This window comes from Aythya marila (assembly GCF_965140915.1).
Source record: "Aythya marila genome assembly, chromosome: 6".
In the NCBI taxonomy this organism is placed as follows: Eukaryota; Metazoa; Chordata; class Aves; order Anseriformes; family Anatidae; genus Aythya; species Aythya marila.
The window spans coordinates 12,604,304-12,628,099 of NC_139047.1; the positions used below are offsets into that span (position 1 = coordinate 12,604,304).

Here is a 23,796-nt window from a genome sequence, read left to right on the forward strand (position 1 = left end):
AAGATTGTATGCATCTTTCTTAGAAACATGTCCACTGTGTCTGGGTGGTTTTGATCCGGGACAATTTTCCTCAGGTGCAATATCAGTGGTATCACCTGATGAGTCATCTTTTATAGCAGCACTTTTTGAAGGTGTTCTGCTTTCCAATGCTGCATATCTTTTATTAAGTCTTTTCCAAAGTCCTGCGGCCCCTAGGAAGCCAATTAATAACACATCTCTTTTTAAATACATGTGCCAGAAACCCACACATTCAGCATATCAAGCACAGGGGCTTAACATCAGTTCTTAAACCGTTGGCTGAGATCCTAAAAATAAGCACCAGAATTTTCAAGAGGGATGAAGACTAAAGAGCTTCAACATCACATCAAGGAGTGAGGTATTTGGTCCTTTTGAGAAGCCAGAACATAACAAGAGACAGGGCTTATAACGCAGGACTTAGTTTCTAGCCTGTGTGAAGTGTGCTGTTTCTTCAGTAATCTCAGGATTTTGCACCAGTTTCTCTTTAGAGTAATATTCATCCAGTAGAGGACTGGGCTAGGGTCTGGGAATTTTCAGCACCTCTTATTGTTGTTCTATTCTCTTGGCTATAGTTTCATGTTAAATAAAATGAAAGATGAGGAGGGAGAGTAAAAAGACAGGGAGAAGAGGAAATCATGGTGACCAGATTAATGCAGCAGATTGTGATCTCATGAAAATGAGACAGAAGAGCCAGCAGTTATTATGGGGCACCATATTCATTCTGTCCTAGAATATGTCCAAACGGGCTTGGCAGATCCTCCCCAGGAAGAAGAGTCCCTGAATTTGTATATTTACACAGAGATGTAAGTGTAATTGTTACAGGACTGCACAGTCCTGGGTGGCAGGGAAATTGCTGCTGTGCTCCATGACTCTGTCGTGTAACCACTGCTCTGCGCCATAAATCATCGCCCAGTTACATTGTTCTACTGGAGAAACTTCTGCTACTGCCCTGAAAACATTAAAAAAAAAAAATAAAATAAATCCATACTATTTGGCTTTCAGAGAGCAAAGCGTGGCTGTGCCTGGAAATCTACTTCCCTGGACACGCTCTATACTAACAAAGCATGTTCCTTCTGTGCTGGCAGATCTCAGGAGGGAAGAACACTCGGTATTTCTTAACTTGTGATCACACTGGTAGGAGTGGGCCTGGGTTTTTTTGTTGTTTCTTTTTTCTTTGACTATCAGTCTCCTAAGAAACAAAATGGGTAGGAAGAAAAATAGCAACTAGGCTAATAACAAAACTAGGGGAAATCCCAGCCTGAGTCATTGTAGGAAAGGGAATTAGCAGTCCCCCTGAGCCTTGTGACACACATATTCAACAGAAGATGTTCTCGGTTATCATCCTGCCACCTGCTGAAGATGCAGGGTATGTCCTTACCAGCTCTTCCTAAAGCTCCCTGCTTGCTTCTCATTCTGCTTACTTATAAGAAAACACTGTTTTAAGAATTGAAGAATGAGACAGTCCTTTCTTCTGCAGGAAAAGGTGCCGCCTTTGTTCTAAATGCCCTGCAGGTTCTTTTGCAGGTTCTTTCCTTGTTGTTTTTTTTTCTTTCTTTTTTCTTTTTTTTTTTTTTTTTTTTTAGAGCTTTCATTATGTATATTACTTAACTTATACTGCATATTAATTAATGTATTGATATTGGCTCTTACTTTGTATAGTACATGGCTGCTCAGCAATTGACCTTTTCTCAGCATCCTGTTGTGGTTTTGGTTCAGTTCTTCTCTAGTGGTAATGCAATTGAGTCTGCTATGTCTAATAATTCTAATAATTTTCACAGAAAACAGTAACACAACCAAGCAGCAGAATTAACGAAGTCTAGTTTCCTCTGAAATTGCGTTTCTGCCCACACAAGTCTGTAACCCACTTGTCAATTTCCATCATGTGTGCCAGAAAACACCCTCAAATTTCATCTGCTCTCCTCTTAGAGAGTCCTTCCCCCCGCCCCCCCAGCTCATTTTTAAAAGACCATATTACTGGCCTCATCACACACCCCCTTCCCTCTCAAAGGTGCCAATGTGGACTTCTGTATGCCACCCACACACTTTTTTTTTTTTTTTTTTTTTTTTTTTGGTAGGAGCTTCTCATTTTTGTGACCTTTCTCATGTTGCCAGTTTGGCAGAAGGCAGCCAGCAGGTTCAAGGGTCACTATGGAGAGGTTGAGAGGCAGGCAGCATGATCTCTTAAGCTGTATTTCTACAGAAAGAAAGGATAAAAACACAACCTAATTAGAGTCCAAATTTTTTTGTCCATGGATATGTGTTTTTGGAGGCATGTTTACACCACAGAGCTGGTGATTCTGTAGAGAAACTACTGAGTGTACTCCAACATACTACACAATCCTAACATTTTACCTAACCTAACCCAACATAACCGAAGAGCTAACATTTTACCGTGCCCCACTGAAGATGATAGAAATGTTTTAGATAATGGTTAATTTATCTAGCTGGCTGTGAGAGGCTGGGGACTGTGTTTAACCAAGACAAAAATTCCCTTCTATTTTAAACTGCTTGGAAGCTTGCAGGGACTTTGACTCCTGATTTCACACCCTCACTGTTCCCTGTTTTCTAAATTGGCACATGTTGCCAGCAGTGCCTGCTGCCCAAGCAGTAGATGGCATGGCTTCCTGGAGGGCTGTCAGCACAGGTCTTTTAATCAGTCAGGGATTTGTCGCTGAATGAAAGAAATCTCGCTCAGACATCTTTCAAGTGAATGGTCTCTGCAGAATTCCCAGCCCAAGTTGCCGTGAGAAACTGGGTAAAAAGGTTTTAGAAATCAAGCTCTGATCACAAGCATGTTGGGATTTACAGGGTCAGATCCAGTATTGCTGAGGGCAGCAGAAGCTTTACTATGGATGTCAGGGAGTGCAGGATTAAGTCCATTGCCACTTAGCTCCCATAGTGAAAGAAACCTTAGAAATTTCTGAAGTATAGTTGATGTGCTGGACTAATTTCAAGCTTAAATTTGGACTAGTCTGTACAGCAAGTTTAACACTGTCTTTTAAACTCTAGTAAACTGTCTTTTCTCCTAAAAACAAGGCATTAAACAATATATATACATATACACTTAACGTATTGGAGGTATGGTGCTGTTTTGCAAATTCTCTTCCTTATCTAGAAGAAATGACTGCTCACCAAAGAGGATTATTTTCCACTCTTGTGTTTGGAAAATGCTGCTGTTATTTAGTGAAGAGCCCTTGCAGATACTCAGGCTTTCTTTGAGGTCAGAACTCCGCACGACGTGCTGCAGTTTGTTGCTGGCACATCATCGTATTAACGCTCCTGGTAGGTTTCTCTAAAGCATCTCTGTGTTTTGAAGCTGAGGAAGAAGTGGAGTGCTGTAGCAGCATGTCAACATTTGTTTTCAGGCATCTCAGGAAAACCTGCTGCACTTTATATAGAAGTCTAAGGTCTCTGTCAAAAGAAAAAAAAAAAAGTGACCTTTAAGCAGTGTGTATATCAGTAGAACACCTGTTAAAGATACTTGCAAGTGTTTTTCATGGTTTTTCTCTAGAAAAGCAAAATGGGAAATCAGCACTGTACTACTAAAAAAAAACTATGTAAGACAAATGTTATAGACAAAAAATATTGATTAGCACTAGAGCGCTGTGTGTTTTTAAAGTAGACCTCTGCTTAGGAACTGTTTCTTTTCATTTGAAGCCATTTTTCATTTTAAAGCTCCGTGGTGCGGTCTGAATGTGGCAGGCTAGCGAGCAGGTTGCCAACTGAGGCTCAGAGGATCTGGGTCCATTCTGTATTCCTGCAGTTCATCTTCCTAGGTACCCTTACGCAAGCTGTTTTTCTTTCCCCTCAGATTATGTGTGTTTTGTTAAGTAGTTTCTCTTGCCACTAAAAGCCTTTCAATAGCTGTGTGTTGGCCTCACTCAAAGTGGCACCAAATGAGGTACTACAAGTCACATGAAAGACAATATTTTTGCTGTCCAGAATCTTAGAACTCCAAAAGAGTTTTGCAGCAGGTGTCATTGTACTTGATTGTACAGGGAGGTGAAATAAATGGTGTGTGCTTGCAGTAGGGGAAAGTGTCATTTCAGCCCATTCAGAAAATAAATAGTTTATTCTTTCAGCACCATGGCTGCTTTTACATCCAAATAGCCCCTCTGAAAGGATCTTCACCTGGCAGAGACCTGAAGAATAACTTAGCCAGATCTGTGGGACTGAGCAGCATGCCAAATTTGAGTGATCCTGAACATGTAGTAGACACAGGGTTAGAGCAAGTCTTGTTTCAACAGCTATCGTAGTTTAGAGGACTCAGCTGGAGTTCCCAATTTTCCTTGGAAGGTAGTCAAAGAGCTCAATTTTCTGTTGATACCATAAAGAAAGTGTACAGTAGATAACATCAGATTCCTACTAACCTGGACAAAAGCAGCAATATGGCTGGAAAAAAGGCTTCAGGAGCATCTTACCAATAAACCCTAAAGGAAGAGACAATTTCTGGAACTTGCTGTTTTCCAGTCCAAGGGTGCTGTGGGTCACAAGACCGAAGACTAATGGGCCGCTGTCTGACAAGCCGTTGTCTCTGGATCCTTGAGAGTCCATGGGATCCACACAACTATCTAAGAAATATAAGCCTATTGCCAAAGGCCTATTTTTGCTAAACAAAACAAATATGTAAAAATATACATATCTATAAAACATGTATTTCCTGTGCTGAACAGGAAAAGGTTGAAAACTGAAGATAAAAGTACAACTCTACAGTTTGAATGGGGACATGGAAGAAAAGAGCTTGAGACCTTAATGACTCAACCAGACAACCTGCCTGTCCCCAGTGTGCCCTAGAGGGCAATCCTACGAGATAGATAGTCTTTCACTGGCCTTTTTTGTCATTTCTAATTTCTTTGATTCTGTACATTTCCACGTCCTTTAAATAGAACAGGACTTCTATCAATCTCTTGATCTGTTCTCCTGGCACACACAGTGACAGTCCTCTGTGCAGATGGAGTCAGGGGAGTTTTAGTGCTGTATTTCGTTGTGTTGTTTTTTACAAAAAAAAAAAAAAAAAGCATGTCCAAACTGCTTTTGGATTCTACGCCCCCATCATTCTGCTACCTCTTCCCATTTCTTTGCTGCTTACATTTCATGACTTCTCTCCTGCTTGTAAGATATATGCTTTATTTTATAATGTTTCTCATGCACTAAAACAAGTGCTAAGTCAAGCAGTTACCAGAGCTGGAGGATCTAACCTTCCTCCAATCGGCACAGCCATCATGTAATAGCCATCATGTTACCTTTAAGTATAGATTATTATTATTGAGCGTGTATTACCTTGGCTGTTTGCCCAGCATGTCCTTGATAACTGAGGGTCACAAAAAAAAGAGTAATGTTCTGGTCCTACTTAATAAGACATAGGATCAGCATGATTAAAAAGGCCTTAGCATTCAAGAATCCTTTAAATTTGGCACACAAAATTAAATTTTAAAAGTGGTTTAAATTGCTTTTCATGAATAATTGCTATTAACCCTTATTCCCCTTCTTGTCCCTTCACGAGCCTATTATTGATTCCCTGTTCCTTGGTCACTAAGATATCCTTGGATAATGTGTTGGGGATTTCAGGCACTAACAGGTTTATCAGAGTAATGGAATTCTTTAGGTAGCAGGCAAAATGGATGGATGGATGCACAAGTGGCTTGATGCTGCCTCTGAGGTGGGAGTAATGCCAAGTAAGGCATTTTGGGTGTGGTACTTTTAGGCAATCATTTTCCTGATGGAATTACATTCCCCTGGTGTTGGGAGGGTTTGTTACCCCTGAGAATGACCCTTTTATAGTATTTCCTAGTAAACCATTTGACACAACTTGCTTTCTGAGATTTCTACCCCCTTTCAGTGTTTTCAAAATCACACACTGATTAGTTCAGGTCCATGTCCCGGGTAACTGGTGAAGAAAATGGCAAATTCAAAGACAGTTCTGATATCACAAGTGTATGGCCACAAAGGATCTTGCTTATCCCGAGCAAGATTTATTTTTCAAGTAGAAGCTAAAGCATAGAACAAACAAACAAAAGCCCTTGATTTGTTTCTAGCTGAGGTAGCCTGGAAAGAAAGTTGCAATGTGCAAATCTAAGGAATATACAGAAACAGTGACTGAAGTGAGAAGAGAAAATCTGGGGTAAAGTGGCCTTTGTCATAGATTCCCGTGTTTTGTGTTTAGGGACTAGGAATGTGGACATTAAATACAGACTTACTTTCTTGTGTTAGGTGATCCTCAGGCAAGGCTGGATGGGTATTTGAGAAATGGGAGGGATTGGATTTTCAAACAAGGTCTGTCTCTTTCAGACACTCATGCAAAGGAACTAAAGCTAGCAATGATGACATTATTAGTCCATGTGTGACCTATTTCCTCTTTCCCTCTAAAGCCTTTGTCAGCAGAATAAATTTCCATCATTTTTGCAAATATTCTCCCTTATCTATGTATTTTCTATTGTAGGTACTATGCAATCCTAAACAGCACTCCCTAAATTACATTGCCTTCATTTGAGTCTTTCCCCACACAAGAGGGCATCTGTGATGGGGTGTAACTTGTGGTCAAGACACTGAGGAGAATTAAAAGGTGTGAGCGTGACACTGCATTTGCTCTCACTGCTTGCCACAGGGTGCCTTGGGAACAGTACAATGGTATTGTTTGCCAGCTTTCAGAGAAGAAGCTGGTTTTATGAATGCCTACCATGCACATAAACAGACACTGTGAGATTTGGCAGACAGAAGCAAGTGATGACAGGTTGTGATCAAATTATTCCTTTATATTTTCTACCAACAAGGATCATCCAGATTCATTGGAAAGCAGATACTGGAAATAGAAAATGCATTTTAGAAAATACTTTAATCGAGAGTACCCAAGTTTGCTAATTCTAATGCCCAATCGTTTCAGCTTTAGAATTCTCTTTATTATCTTTATCTTTATTTTTGGTCCCTTCTCAGCATAGTGGTCGTGAAGAGAAAAAAAAAAAAAAAAGCAGCCTTGGCTAGCCATTTATGTTGAAGCAGATCATGAGCACAGCTTGTCATCAAAGCAGTGGGCTCTGCTGTATTATTTGTGTATGGTTTAACTGGGAAACCCATCTAGTCAAGAAAACCAAGCTCTAGATGAAGCCAAAAAAGGCACAGGGACTGAGACAAAGCTTACCAGGACCATGAATGCTTGTGAGTTGTAGGCTGAGGAAACCCAAGACCGTCTCAGGATGCTTTGATTTCCGTTCAGAGTCTGACCTTTCCATCTGAAGTTGGTCCCAGCTTACTTTGGAAAAAGTAGTTTTAGCTAGAGAGATTTGAGACCCGAATGGCTAGGTCTTCTGTTGTAAATTAGTACCTTTCCATTTACAATCATACCTGGGACACACTGAGACCGTCTTTTTGTGTTTCTGAGCGAGCTTGTAGCAGCTAAGACTGCTTCTAATTTTGATACACAGTTGAGATGTTCAAGTCTGAGAGTTTTGTTCAGACCCAGCTTCTCTTTTTCACTTGGAACAGAACCTGCACCCAAGAAAAATGTTTGAGTGGACTTCTGGAGCGTAAGCACTTTATCAGGAGATAACAACCAGGGAATAAGTGCCTCCCCTAGAAGGTGAGCTGACAGAGCTTGCTCTTACTGCTTGCTATACTCCCTTCAAAACTGCAGGTTTTTGATCTTGTATCATGTACAGCTCCAAGAAATGAGGCTACACACATTCATTTAATAGTATAGCTCCCTCGTGATTATCTTCACTTTCCTTAATGAGGGCAGTGTTGCTAACTTGTTAGGAGCCTGAGGACTGTATGAAATTAACATCGTGTGTAGGAGAAATTAACAAAGAGGAGCTCCTTGCATGAAACTGAATGAGATCACTGGCCCTTCCTTCAATATTTATTTCTATATTAAGGAAGAAATATTAATAAGGATAATGTAGAACACTCTTACTCAAAAATCAGATGCCCTTGTTTTTATTCAGTAACCTGAATGACCAAAAGTAATTAATCCTTCTCAATAACAATTACACGAGTAAAGCAAGCATGATTTGGATAACTGTGAAGGAGAAAGAGAAGAGACACTGGTATTGGTAAAATTACTGGGGAGAAATAACAATCAATAAAAGAATAAGTTTTGCATGATAAATTCTGTTGTGTTTACACATGAGTAAAGTGAAAGCCACACAATCGTCTCAGTAAGATAATGCAGTGCTTCTGCTAAGAAATCAGAATGTGGCTCTTTCCGCAACTCATCCTAAAGCACAAACTAGCAGAAGTCAAAGAGAAAACAAAAGGAATGTAGGAGGGACAGAGCCAGACAGTGGATTCATGAAGTAAGGGGAGTTTCAAGAGACATTCGTAGTATGTTTTTCTTTAAAAATTTTATTTGCAAACTGTGGTTGATAAAATGCACCCTCTCTGCAGTCATTTGTCAGCCACACTTATCACCCTTCTACAAGCACAAAAGGTACACGGAGATGTCAGCAAACTGGGAAGGTGTGTGAAATAAGAGCCCGTGTAATGTTTGTAAAGATCAATTCGCTGCAGCCTTGGCCTTTTAGTGGTTGTAGCTTGATTGTGCAACGACCGCTCCTAAAAGGGGCTGTAAGCACTCACTGTGGGACATCAGTTCTGCAGTGGCAGGGAGGGCAAGGTACTGCTTCCACACAACCTTCATTTGTGGTTTTACTATGCGAAGTGGGTGAGTCATTGCTGATGGATCCAGGGAGCTGTGTGCCCAAGGATGATCAGTGTGCTGACAGTAGCAGAAGTTCTTCTAAATAATGATTATTGCTAAATCTCTCTCTCTCCCTCCTTTTTTTTTTTCTTTTCCTGGCAGTCTTCCTTTCCCCTTTTGTGGTTCTGGAATGCTGGAGGCAAACTCTCCCCTCATCCCCCTGCCTAGGGCCCACGTCCAGGTGCATCTTTCCCTGTCTGCTGGTGGTTATTGCAGCAAGGGGAGTTAATAAGGAAATGAGCCAGTCCACAGAAATCTGCTAATTAACCTTGGGACACACCTGGTTTTATCTTGTAGCTGCAAACAATGTTATCAAAAGATCCCTAAGATCAACAAAACTAACTCCCTTCCAGTCTGTCTCTAGGCACCCAGGCTGTATGGTGTCTCCGAATCCAGGAAGGGGCCCTGCCCAGCAGCAGTTTGTACCAGTAAAGTCATGGGCTAGTTTTGGAAATGACGTGGTGGAAGCCCAAGCTTGGGTTGGCTTTGGCAAGGTGAACGTGGGGGCACTGGTCACCAGAGGACACCACCATCTGGTGCTGGTGGCAGCCCTGGTGGAACTGGGGGGCTTTGCTTCCACGTGCCAGCAGAAGGCTACAAAACACTCGTGGTCAAAACCCATTTGCTTAAAGACAGCTCCCAGTGATGGGCCAGATAGCCTTGTCTTGCTTCTTACTGTTCCAAAGGCATGATATACAAACGTAGATGTAAAGCCTTACAAGTTACACCCTAAACTAAACATAAGTTTGGGGAGTGATGCTCCTGTGGGGAGAAGTGCTAATTAGTGACACCTTCTGCTACAAAGCCCAGCGACAGACGGGTCTTACTCTAAATGAGTGGTTGGTCTGGAAGGACTATGCTCTGGGGAACCTGCAGGAGTTAGACAGATTTAGCTACGCTGATTGGTAATAATCTGTGGACAGTGAACACAGGAGCTAAGGTTTGACAATGAACCATACAGACAAAACAATAAGATGTGCTTTGGAAAAAAGACTGCAAGCTTTTGTCTTTATTTCTCTTTAACGGTATCATGGTCAAGTGTGATGCATCTTTCTCTTGCCAGCATCAGAAGGGAATTTGTCAAAAGAATTTTCCAGATTCTGCCACAGAATATCGATGAGATCATAGTCAAGTCACAGAGTTTTGTTGTACTTTATAGCTTGAGGACAGTAATATTATGGTCATCTCCATGTGCTTTATCTGTTTTATACCAGAAGCTTTTGATCTACATTTGCCACGACTAGCTTTCAAGCAGTCATTAGAAATAAACAAGCAAAAAAATATTCTCTTCCCCAAAGTTGGAAATATTTTGTTGAAAATCTCTAGTCTAAAGAAGACTTTAAATTTTCAAGTGGAAACTTCAAGTTTGCTAAGAAAATTAGACATTGCATTAGAAAATTAGACATAGCATTTTTTTCCTGAACTCTTCATTTTCTATCAAAAAAAAAAATCTGTAATAACCAAGCCTGGTGGACGTAGTTCTGGGATGCAGAACTCCAGGATTCAAAAGCAGACAATACATGTTTAAAATAGGTTTTCTCTATTTTAGTGAACGCCCTGCACCCTCTGCTGTTGGCTGTCACAACGCATACAGCAGCTCGTTCCTTGGCACTTCCTTTTGAGTGGCCAAGGCTGAGGGTCTCTGCTCGATAAGCTGCAGTGGTTCCTGTCCTCTAGCACTCTGTCGAGCTTCTGGAATTTGAGAATGCAAAGAAATGCTCTCTGATCTGCTCCGTGAGGTAGGAATAGCACCTCATCCAACAAGTCCCTAAAACAGAGCTATCAAAACCACAAGTGAATACTTGAATTTTCTGGAATGAGCTTTTATTGAAATACTTGACATTTAGTTTCTCTGCTAATATACTTTTGTCATTTCAAAGGGATGTTATACCTTGTCTGGTGTCTCTTGGGGGGCTTTTGGTAGTGTTTTTAAGAAGCAATCCATGTAAATACAACACTCAGGCAAAGGCTCAGGCTGCCTGAGGTCAGCATCACAGCCCCACCTGGGAAGTACTTCTGGTCAACATAGTCTATAATGGTTGTCACAGCCAACATAGTCTCCTCGCACGTGGGCTGGATCTGGTCAGGAGGTAGAACAAATCCATAAGTACCATTGTCTCGCAGTTCAAATGTATAGGAGAAAGGAATGCCAATCATGTGAGCCCAGTCCCGTGAGGAGCCTGAGTTACTGTCTGTGAATTTAAAAATAGAGGGGAGATATATGTATTAAGCATTGCTCTTTGAAATACCTCTTGTTAATGCAAGGTTATACCAGAATCCCTGAGCTAAGCAGTAATCATACATCACTGTGACATGGAGACCAGCATTTCTAGTTGCTCCAGTTCTTAAAGTCTTCCATGGAGTTTCCTAAGTGAAACAACTTTCCATAAGATGATATTGTATAAGAGATGAGTTCCACAGATTCTGCGTTTATAGCTTTTTGCCATGATCAGTGTTGGATACAAGGTGCATAGGCCATTTTTCTGTTCTGGTATTTCATTTCCTACATTGACATTGAACTTCTCTGTATATTTTTAAACACATATATTTTTAAACATGATTTTGTTCAAGCCTGAAAAAAATTCTGGCTACTCCTTGTATCATTGTTTATCTGCCTCATGGATCTTTTTTTTCTTACCCATTCAGTTTAAGTACAAACCCTGGCAACATGCAGTCCTAGGCATGGACAAGTTACCTTAGATTTACACCACATTGCTCATGCAGAGACTGGCATAGACAGACATTGTGAATATGCAAAACCACGTGTGTACTGAAGCCAGCTACTTACTGTTCTGAGTGCCTGGCATGACTTCCTGCTTGGTGGGAAAGGATTGTTTTTACCAGGCAGTCTCTAGGGCCCTCAAGTCCTCTGTGTTAAGACTGTCAACTAAGATGAGCTGTCGTGGTGTGTTCGTGATGTGGCTATCTGGTCTGGTAGGAATGAGGCTGAGACTGACACATTTCGCACCGAACTGCAGGCAGCTGCAATGTGATAATGTCTGATGGAGTAGACCTGATTGGGATTTTAATTTTTGCTTGACTCCAGTGAAGACAAATAGGAGTTCTGCTGCTGACTTCAGCAGGGTCAGGATGATCTATCACCAATCTCTTTCTGTCCCCTGTGATGTATCTGTGAGGAATTCATGTAAGAACTGGCTTCTGATCAATGCTTCTTTCCTTCTTGCAGTCAGCTTTATGCGGTACAGTATTATCTTGTATTCAAATGACTGTTACTTGGATGTTCCACCAAACCAGGCAATTAAATATTACTCAAAGAAGGACCTTGGCAAAACAGCACTTGCTGATGTCTATGACGCAAGAATGACTCTCTTCTTTGAAAAACAGAGCAATTAAAGGGGAAAATAAACTTACATAAAATTAAAGAGGTTGATCCTACTTTATAACTGGTCCCATACTTTCCCATCAGGGCAGCAGCTGCTTTCTGTGCAACTTGCATCTGTATGTTCAAAATACAAACAGCATTTTTGTCAGTACCAGTAAAGTTGGCAATTATTGCTAGTAGTCCAAAATCTGTATCTCTTTCAGCTATAAGTTTACTTGTGATCAGCCTCAAGTTTTATTTCTATTAGTTCAGGACTCTAGAGAAACCCATTACAAACATCTGGGCAAAACGGTCTTGATTTTTTTTAATGCAAATTACATTTTAAAAAGATAACTGTTATTAGGTGGAGAAGATACTGGTTTTGTTTTAGTGCTGGAGAGATGCATTTTGGAGAATTAGAGCCTATGCTGCATAGCAAACTGAGACTGACTAGAGCAGTTATTGATCTCTTACACTTCTCCTATTGCCATGGAGTCGGTGTCTCACCATCTTTAGAAAATGAACTATAGACAGACTGAATCACTTCTCCAGTGTCTGGTATGAACTCTGAACCCAGGTCCTACATGCTCTTCACTAGTGCAACAGCTGTGGGAATGTTCATAAATATGCATTTTAGTGAACTTAAATTAAAGCACTCAAAAACTAAGGGAGAATAGTAACCAAAATGTAGGTGTCTACTTTGCTCCCATTCTCCAAATGAACATGTTTGTACCCATTCTGGATACAACTCTGACAACCACATGCATGTAACGTACTAGCATCCTGAAGTGCAAACACATTCCTGCATGCAGCAAATGATTGCAGGCAGAACTTGGTGCTCTTCTCTGCTTACCTATACTGCACTGTAGTAACACTGTAATAATTCACTTTTCCTACTTTAAGATGAAAGATTAGGGTTAATTCTGAGACAGAGAAGCCTTGCTGGTACTGCCCATTCAAGAGACAATTGAGAACGTTGAGGAGACCACAGCCCAGCACAAGGGCAATGAGCATGCTAAAGCCCTGGAGACCTGCCTCAAGGGAAGTTTTCTTTAAAGAAAGATCAACAGTTCAAAGAGTTGTGCCAGGTGCTACTGCTTGTACTAATTCTCTACTGGTGTGAAAGATGAATGTTTTGCCCTACCAGTTCTTCGTTGTTACTTGGAGGTGTGGTTGTGGAACCATATGGAGTGAGGATGTACTGTCCGTAGGAGTGTACTGTTAAGTAGCACAAAATGTCACTCTTCTTCTGTTCAATAAGCTGGACCACAGCTCTCGTCTCAGGCTCTGATTCTGGTCCAGATCCACAGAAAACTTCACTGGTGCAGTTAAAAGAAACACCAACACCTGGAGAGGAATACAAAAAGTGAATTAAAGGAGAAACATATTAACTCCACTTCATAGGGAAATTTACCTGGAGGTGTTCAGGTGTGTGTGTATGTGGGCAGTCAGACTAGAAAGCTCAGAGGGACTCGAATGCTTTACTCTCTTGCTAGCAACTAAAAATTGAAAATTATGAATTATTTTACACGCATTTCCAGGTTGGCTGCAATGAAATCACTGACACAACAACAGTATGCAACCTACCAGCAAACCTTTGGAGGCCCCTTGAAATTCATGGCAGATACAAATGTTGGCTGTTAACTGACTGACTCCTAACACTGGTGATGCTTGCTCCTGCAGTGAATTAGAAGTACAGTTGTGTAAGCACTAATATTCTGCTTCCAGAAGTAAATGCCAGTTGAAAGTCAATAGCAATATTTTTACAAACCAGGTTTTTACTTTTACGTGTATCTTGGTGACAGTGGGATGAGTATTCCTTTCATATAGGGTTTCATCTTATTTCAGAGACTTGTTATTATTCTTGCTTTATTTACTGTATAAATACTGCATGTATTTATTATATGTAGCTGACATGAAACACTTGGAACTTACTGCCCCAGGAGGAGTTAAAGTTTCGGTTCAGATCTGTCCCGTAGCAGGTGCCATTCATATATGGTGCACGGTTTTTCCTCCATAAACGTTCCTAAACAAAAGTAATTCCAGTTAAATAACTGCAACTTGATGATCCAAAGAGACTAATGATAGTATGGCATTGCACACCTTTTATTTAGACCTCTGCATTCTTGAGTAACTCTTGCATTATAGGGGACTCTGCTCAAGGGTGATAAAACTTAGTGATCAAACATCTTATTTATTACTGCCATGCTGATATCTTCCACAAGCCTTCATGCACCTTGAAATGAGCTTCTGAGCTTTTAAAAAACAACAATGTTATTTCTGTAGTACCGAACCGCTTCCATGCGGTGTTCCACTTCTAAGAAGGACCTGACATTGTGGGGGATACTTCTTTGTCCAAAAGAGATGATAGCTGAACTTACATTTGTTTCAGATTCAGGAAGATGAATGCTTTTTTTGCCATCTAATCTAGCTGCTCTTTGATTCATTGTTAAACTCACTGCCATGTTTGGTTCCTGCAGAACTCACTGCACTGCCTGTATGAGCCTCCTGGCTGAATGACCAGTGCATCCAAATGCAGTGTGTGGTGTGCTCCCAACCTGCTGGGGAGTAAGTGGAGAGACAGCAGGGTCCATGTGGCAGTAGACTGAACATTTTGGGCCGTGCTAATGTTCTGAATTAAAAGATGTTTCTATATTTCGTGTTATTCTCCATATCAGATAAGGAAGATTATATGGGAGAGCACATCTATTTCAAAGCCAGATAGCCTAACATTTGACCAAGTCTTCTGCCCTATGCTGCGAAGGTGATTAGATCTGTCTGCTAGTTGAGATTTCTTGCAAAGTACGACTGACTCCTCCAGACATGCTTAACTCTATCATTCAAGCCTTGAGCTGTTAGCAGGGAAGTCAGTCCATTCCCAGAAGCCTGAAAGCAATGGATCCTGTGGTTTTGACTTTCTACCTTCCCAAGGCTCATGACATTTGCTAGGAATTTTTTGCCCTCTGATCTCAAGTGACTGCTGATTTACCAGAAGAAAAAAAAACTCTCTGCCACAGGAGGATTTGTGTGAGTAATGATTCTGTCACTGTTCTCTGTTTAAATATAATTGCTATGACTGTGTCTAAAATGAACAAAACATGCTGTGCACGTCTAAATTTCAGTCTGGTCCTGGATTTTCACTACTTACTGCTTCCCAGGAATAGATATAACCATCAACATTGATGACTGGCAAGACGTAGAGATCCAAATTCTGAAGAAATCTTCTTATCGTTGCATCAGATTCGTAATTTTGCAGAATCTGAAAATAAAAAATACAAAGGACTGAACAGAAGAGAATATAGTGGTAATCATTGTAAAGAAATTGTTTAGAAACGTCATCAAAGAATCACTCACTCCTGGATATTACTGTGGTATCCAAGATCTACTTGATCCCCAGATATATTGAGAGATCTACCTTCTGCCATTAACAAAGTGACAGTGTATCCAGTTGTAGTGCACTTCCTAGGGTGCAGAGAATGAAAAACACGATGCCATAGGCATTGTGCACCAGGTATTTTAGAACATTGCTGTACTGCATTTTTAGGGATGTTTCATTCCAGGGGGACTGTGTCTTTGTGATATAGAGAGGCTTGATCCAAAAGCCACCATGGAAAAGGTAGAAATTGCTGTCTAGTTAAGTGTCTTTGGAATCAGTTTAGATAGAGGATACAACGTGCTAACAAATATTGTCCCGTATCCCATCTCAAACTGTGATTTGGACTTAGGTTTCTGTATTGTGTACTATTTTTGAACATCATATTTTAACAGGAAAAGCATAATGCTTGGTACCACTGTAGAGAAGAAAACTGAAGCATTCAAAACAATCAGTGTTTTTTATTATTTTGGTGGAAAAGATAGGGCTCACTTCTTTCACAAACCACTGGCAGAAGGCTGGAGCGATCCATTCTCTGGCGTGAATCCCACAGTCCATCCAAATGATCTTTTTGGGTTTATTTGATGGTTGACTGATCTGAGAGAGTATAAAAATGGTCATTGGGCTAACTTACATTACAATAAAATAGCCTAGCCTAATACATGAAGAAAAGGATGTTCCTGGATATACTATTGAGTTATCTGAGATAATTATTATTGCAGACATCATTATGATAAGTTCTCCTTCCTAATGAGCCCATCTCTGAAGTAACTCAGGGCAAGAGTTTTAAAGTGCCTGTTGAGTAGAAGTTTCAATGAAACAGTTTCTTCTTCATTTATATTAGTCATTCACAGGTCTGATTGTTCTTACTCTGAGATTCTTTTTTTTAGACAGGGAAGCACAGAAAGGCAGGGAACCTAATTTTACTCAGTGATAAGAGTGTATTAGACAATAACTAAGCCAATTATTAAGATTACAGTTTTTACTAGAGCTACCAATAAAAAGTATCATGGAATACTTGTAGAAGAAATGTTATATGCTGTGAAAAATAAAAACTGGAAAATAAAATTCTTGGTCCTCACACACAGCTGTTGCCAAGCTAGTTTCAACTTGACTGATATTTCTAAACTCAATTCTAGTTGATTTGTCTGCTTTTGCAATATAACAGCAATAGCAAGGTTATAGTGATAGTGTATATGAACATTGGGAAATCTTACTGCACTGTAGGGGGAGCAAAACCATCTTCATTTCAGTGAACTGGAATAGGTACAGTCTTAGGGAAGATCTGAATCCTGTTTTCTTCTTTGTACTTTTATTTATTTTAATAAAGTTCCTGCCTTACCTGCAGATAATAAATTGTTCGATTCTCGACTGTATTCCCCAGGTAGTGCTGAGTCACCAGCTCACTGTTTTTCTCGATCTGAGTCATCCATTCATAAATCTGAAACAGTCACAGAGAGCGCTTGGTGCTAAGGGGGAGTTTCCTTCTCTTATCCACCTCTATTTCCAGATTAAAGGATTTTCCTAGACAAGCAATGTTTTCTTCAGACCTAAGCTGTGATATTAATCTGTGATATCAGTTAACGCTTACGGAAGGTCTCTCACTTGCCTGCAGGCAAAGACATGGCCATATCTCACTGGGTGGTAAAAGACAACATCACTGCAATACAACACTGATACTCTATCCCGAATCTTATTCAACATGCCCACCCCATTGGGTGTCTTTCTGTTGTCTTTGCTGGATGCAGAACCACACCATCAAATCTCCAGAACTGCATTACAATTACAGTATCTGCCATCTTAGTATTTATTTTCCACATGTAAGTTCAGCAGGAAATTTAGGGGTAGCTTCAACAAAATACATGAGGACGAGATTCTAGTCAAACAGTAAGGACTGATCCTTCAAAAAAGACCCCTAAAGCCAGAAGGAGCTCCAGTATAGCTTTCTGTAAGCAGGGAGCTGCTTCCTGTGGCAAATACAAAATAGCAACAAAGAAAGCAAACAAACTCAGGTTCATCTTTACCTCTTCCATCGGATGATACTCAGTGTAGTTGTAACCTTCAGGGACCTGCCTTTGGCTTCTCTCCTTTAGCACACTCTCGTCCACAAGCTCCTGCACATCATTTATCAGGACTCTGAAAGGAGGGAAATTTGGGAGATAGGAAATAAAAAAAATCCCTAATGATTACTGAAGAACTGTCATGGTGGGTACACAACTTATATTAACAAATAAAAAGCTGTAGCCCCTTGGGTTCTGAGCTGCCTGGCAAATTCATCACCATCAACAAAATGGTTACTTTTTTGTAAGAGAAAGTTCCAAGTGCTGAAGTCTTCATTGGGTCTTATGAATAATAATTTTATTAGATTTTTTTTTAACCATTGACGATTTAAAAAAAAAAAAAAAAAGTTCAAGATCTTACTTTCCTTTACCAGTTCTGCTCCTGGGCAAAACTCTAAAATACCACTTTTGGGTAAAGTCAGGGGGAAACTGAAAATTTTAAGATTACTGTTTCTTTGTATTTTATAGAGACATTTTCAATTTGCAAAGACTTCATGTAGGTGTTTGGTGCACTTTGAAAAAATCAGAACAAACCCTGATCTTTTCTCTAAAAAGACCTCATTGCTTTTTATCTCGGAATTCGTTCAGAAAAGAGTGTGGCATAGGGCTGATTCCATGAGGAAGAGCAATCCATAAAGCTTTTGCCTTGGCTTCAGAGGACTTCATATCAGACACTGTTCTTTCTTACTGAAAGCGGCCACTTGTAACACTCACAAATCTGTGCTCATTGTAGGCGCTTGTGATAAGACAATTGCAAAGGTAGCTTAAACACTGATTTCAAACACCATAAGTGCTCATAGGCTATTCTGCTGACACTAGCACCAGTTGGCATTTCTGGAAACTGCACATCTAACTTTTAAGAGTGGTTACAGCTGACTGTCTCTCTGGGCTTTGATGTTTATTCACATCTGAACTTCAGACTAAAATGTAGCAGTGCAGATTCCCCTGAACTGAAACCACACACAAAATGCCTTATCAGAGCTCTGGAGAACAGAAGTCCCAGCATCTGACACAGTCAGAATATTTATGTCCTGATTATAATTTGTCATTTATGTCTCTATCTTTATTCACCTAACTGTCACGTTACCTTCCTTGCATGTCAACCACCTTCTAAAAGATGTCTCCAGCTTTGAATCTGTCACAGGAATTTTAACTATAACATTGCCTTATTCCTTATCTCAATCCCTCAAGCCAAAATTTCAGCTTGACTTTTAAATTATCCGCCTCTCTCTTTAGGAGCTTACACAAGGTGGATACTATTCTGGCTCCAATCCAAAAAATAAAATAAAAATTAAGCTGCTAACTTCTGATTAATATTTAATTTTCCCCTAGAATCAGCTGAAGCCATTAGAAAATGAATAGCCTTGATTGAGGCTAAATATCTTTTGGGTTGTTGTCTCGGTCTGAATACCTAAACCTGATGCCAGATCATGCATACTGGCTGCCACCTCATCTCTCTCCACGTCTGGTTGTCAGGGCATCACACTTACTAAAAAGAATTTGTCAGGCAGGATGTCAAGATCAGCTTTAACTCTAAACAGCTTTGAAGTGGCACCAATCCTCTTTTAGCTTATCTTTCATTGGTAAATGTCAGTATATGTCCATAGGCCATTTGTCATCAGCCCTGAGTGACTGCAGGATGGTTTATATGAAATATAGCTAGCTGCTGGTTACCTGGAAAAGTCAGTTCCAAATGGGAGTGAGATTGGATGAGGAATAGATCTTATTTAATCCCATGTAGCTTTATAATCACTCTTTGTATCTGAATTAGATTTTCTGGTTGGAAACAAAAGCGTGGCCCTTGGCATAGATGAGTGGCTGGATAGCTGTGATAACGCAGCTAGTGGCTCTCACCTGTGCGCAGTGGGGACCTGCCACTGGGACCTTTGTTAAAGGCTGGGATTTTTCTCTTGCACTAGATGCTGCCTGGAAATTCTCCCTAGCCTGGTCAAGGGAAGAACAGTTAGGAAGACTGCAGTTTCTGTTCTGTTCCAGCTCCAAATTCGCAGTCCAGGCTAAGTGGAAGGTGAATAAACAGGGCATAGAGGAACATGCTTTTAAAACTCAGAGGTAGCCATAATATCTGTGCATCGGGCAAGATAAGATAAGTTGGAGGCAGTTGGAACAAAGATTGGGTCCTGTCATTAGTACTTGCTGACTGCTCATTGGAAAGGGTTTGATCCTACTGTAATAGCAAAGAAGATTGCTAGAGCCAGCCTTTCTTATCAGGAAATTAGAGGTCGTACTTGTAAGAGATCATATGTTGATCTAAGCTGTCTTTCACCTCCTGCACCAGAGGAGCTGGGACCCTTATGTGTAGGTCTTCTCCAGCCCGGATGTCTTCAAGCAGCTGGGGCTTCCACAAATCCAGCTAGGCAGAGGACAATAAGGAAATGCACAAATCACGCTCTGTTCTCAGAACGAGAAAATATATTTATTTAGAGTAGTTGCGTATCAAAACAATGGAACAAGTTTTTCTTCAGATTCTTTTCTTAACTTTTCTCCAGGAATCTGTTCCTAGAGCATGCAGCACAGGCTCGGTGCTTCCATTGACTGAGGCACCATTGATAAGTAGCAGCACCTTCCCAGAGCCATGCAATGAAACTGTCGTCTCCCCATAAATTCTTTCATCTAGTGGAGGGGCAATTTAGCCTTACACTAAGAGAAACGTCTTAGGTGTAGCTTTTTGAAGTTTACTTTCACCTTCATTCCTGTCCAAGCTTACATGCAAATCTGTTTTACATTCCAAGCCCCCTCTGTGCTTTTTAGGCACACCTGGTTATTCTTACTCACCATTAAAGTGCTGCAAAGATGCTGAAGATGCTGGACTTGCTGAAATGTTTCTGGCACAATATGCAAAACCTGATCTCTGGAAATTAAGTACAGAAACAAGACAGGTTTTAATATTTGTTAAAGTAGACATGATTGCCATAAATCAAAGGGAGGTATTTTCTCATGTGGAAGGAAGACAAAACATGTAAATGTTCTAAGAAAAGCATGTCTGAGTGATGAATTTCTGGAATGTTTTAGCTACAAACAGGACTAAGTGATGTGGGTTTTCTGTTGCTGGGGCATTAGGTTAGCTCTGCTTCCTTGCTAGTGGCAGTCCTTTATTCATCATATCAGCTTGCATGAGCCCTGGTGTGTGTTTCTGCCTCTGCAGGACTGGGGCCAAAACAAGATCACTGATAAAATCTCTTTTTGTTCCTCCTGTTCAGGAATTGTTCAATTATTCCAAATAGGCTTTGTGCTTTGCTAATCTATTTCAACATGCAAAAAAAAGTTAGATTGCCATGATACCACCAGTTGCTAAGAGACTGGGATGTTCACAAACTGCTCGCCATAAGAATTGCCAATTTATTCCACAAGCAGTGAATAGAGTGGTCTCCAGAAGCACATATTCTTACTCAAACAGCAGAAAACACAAAAAATGTATTGTACAGGATCTATCGTTTTACTATTTCCAAAAATGACACACAGATCCAGTGTCTGGGAATATATTTTCCTTAGGCCCCATGAAACTTTAATTTACAGCAGACTTCATCTGAAAAAAGAAAAAAAAAGATCAAAAGTTGGAAAAGAACAAATTAAAGTGCTTGGAAATGCAGAAAACAAATCTGTATGCTTTATAGAAAAAAAAAAAAAAAAGTAATTCTTTTTTTTTGGGATGTTCACAGATCAGCTTTCCAGGTCTGATAACAAGTGTGATATTTCTAATGAAAGGATTTCATAATAACAAGTGGATTTTGACAATTATGTCGTGTTTCTCAAAGGTGAGGTGGCAGTTATCTACTACTGATGCGGTCAAATGGGGAACCTGGGAAATGTGCTTACTTGTTAGTAACCAATAACCACAACTTCACAGTCTTCTTCAGTGACTTCAGTAGGCTTTGAAACCTTTACAGGTCAAGTAAAAAAGAAAAATATATTTACTTGCTAAGGCTTCTGTGATAGAAACTCTCATTGCAAAAGCCTTGCATGGTGAATCATTGTGGTCATCAATATAATATGCTCTCATCTGAACTGCAACTGCTATCGTTTGTGCTTCCATACAAATGTACTATTATCAGCTGAATATACATGCAAATAGAATTCACAATTTATTCGCATTATCCACTGAAAAATAGGAGGGCAGGATTTTTTTTTTCTCTCTCTTGAATATATCACCTTTGCTGATGGACTAACAGAACCTGATAGTTAAAGTGAGCTGTTTGCAACTGGTTCAGGAGATGCTGTTAGCACATAGCAGCAGCCTTATCTATGGGGCAAAATGATTACATTTGCATTGCTAACGGTTTGATACAACAACCATGGTATCTTTGAAATAGATCCTTGTAGATGCAGGATAAACATCTTTGCTAGGAGAATAAACATCTCAGCTGCAGTTCCGTGTTTATTCTCCAGAAATGCCTGGGCTTGCTTCGTGCTTTGTCTGTCAGGAAGGGAAACAATATCCTGTAATATCTTTCTATCCTCATTGACATTATGTCTTAATTACACCAAATGAAAGAAATGCCAGACAGTCAGATTGCTGCCAGATGGCCAGCTCTTATTTACTGATAAACCTTTTACAATAGCCAGTGTGGAGACAGATCATTTTTAATAGTACACTAAAATTAGAAAGCACACACTCATTTATGATTATGGACTAGGATTCTCAGTGCAGAAGTGCAAAGTCAGCCCATGTGACCATGCAAGAACAACATTTTTTAAATGCTATGGTTAAGCTTTCTTACCAAATTAAAGGACCATTCTCAGCACAAGCTGCATTTCCTTGGATGTTCATAGATCACATGCCTCTGATATTTAATTTCAGTTGTTGCATAGAGCAAATTATGACGAAAATGTTAGTCCTGCTGGGCTTTACCAGTTGCTTCATCTTTGTGCAGGTACTGCTAGTCCAAAGTCACACAGATCATTCTGTTAAGTGTGTTTTTAAATCCTATGCAAGTACTCAACAGGTTCAGTCCTGAAGAGCAATTAGAAACAAAATTGAACACTACATAATCAAGGGTCCATGAATTCTGCCCAGTGAAAACATCAGGCTCTGAGCAAGTCCCTGACACAAATGTAAAGATTAAAGGGAAATAATGCACTGTAAAGGGAGATGTAGTGACTGTGTATGCTCTCCCAGGAGAGGTGTTGAACAGGTATACTGTGAAGGAGCTTATTTGCTTGGTTTTGTGTTCTTTTTAAAGCTGTATCTAGGGGATATAATTAACCCAGAAGTATTAATCACAGGTCTACTTTCCTGTTGACTTTAGAAAATTCCATATATGAAGTTCTATATGGATAGTTAGTCTCTGCACTGTATTTGTGCCCCTACTGCAAATCACAGCTGCTGTAAAGGCGAAGAGTGACCTGTCATTCCTTGTAAAGTTGAGGGTTAATGCCTATCAGAATTGTTTAGACAGGCAAACAGCACAATTTTATATCACTCATTTCTTACGAAGCAGAGTTGAGAATGGAGAATACAGCAAAAGCAGGCATTTCAGACTTTTCAAAAATACTTGCAGTTAAAAAAAGTGATAATCTCATTTTATGAACACCTTTGGATGAAGATTGTCTGGACCAATTTCATTGGCTTTTTAAATTATTTTTACAGATTTAAAACAGGAGTTCAGCATCTGAGCATCCTCTTCACATAACCCCAGATTTCTTTTATTAATGGATCTAATTTTGCTCAATCATTTTGTACTCCGAAAAAGTATTTTATTCCTACAGCATCTGATTTCAAAAGTTCATTTCAGAAGTTTTGAAAGAGGATCAGCCAAATGATTTTCAGCTAATGATAGCAGAGATGCGTTGCAGGGACATGTTGCGTCTCCTGTAGCTGCCACCATATCTTTGTTGGCTTGGATTGATTCACTCTTTCTCATTTCTTGTCTGTATGTTTTCTTTTTTCAAATCTTACAAATTTACAGGTTAGTAACCCTTCATCCACATTTTCATTTCAGAGATGTTATTACTATTTTTACACAGTTCCTGAGAATGTCAGTGATTGCATAGTTCTTCATGACCCCCTTCACACTCACCCATCATATTGCAGATCCGAGCAGAGTTTTCCAGGAATTAGAATCCCCAGAGAAAAGGTCATCCCAAGAAAAAGCCACATTTTTGTGCAAACAATCCAGAATAGATGAGGATAGATCTGGACTAAAAGCTTCATTTGCACAATTCTATTATATAACCAGACCTACCCTTGTTCAATCATTAACTTCACGTTGATATAGTTGTACTTTTTGTTAATTGTTCAAGCTTTCTGTTTCACATCCCAAAATACAAACATATACAAATAGCATTGTTCTCACTGCAGCACCCCTTTTAAGAA

At 40.0% G+C, this 23,796-nt stretch overlaps 1 protein-coding gene across 1 annotated transcript; it reads right to left on the reverse strand.

Annotated features, from left to right (window-relative positions):
- Positions 1–10,639: 10,639 nt before the first annotated feature.
- On the reverse strand, positions 10,640–23,580 carry CPO (carboxypeptidase O; the record flags this gene model as incomplete). Its single annotated transcript, XM_082763220.1, has 11 exons — positions 10,640–10,902; positions 12,083–12,167; positions 13,177–13,379; positions 13,968–14,058; positions 15,181–15,291; positions 15,898–16,002; positions 16,748–16,846; positions 17,430–17,541; positions 19,712–19,836; positions 20,259–20,334; positions 23,501–23,580. The coding sequence occupies 11 exons, from the start codon at positions 23,578–23,580 to the stop codon at positions 10,640–10,642; spliced, it is 1,350 nt and encodes a 449-aa protein (XP_082619346.1).
- Positions 23,581–23,796: the final 216 nt, after the last annotated feature.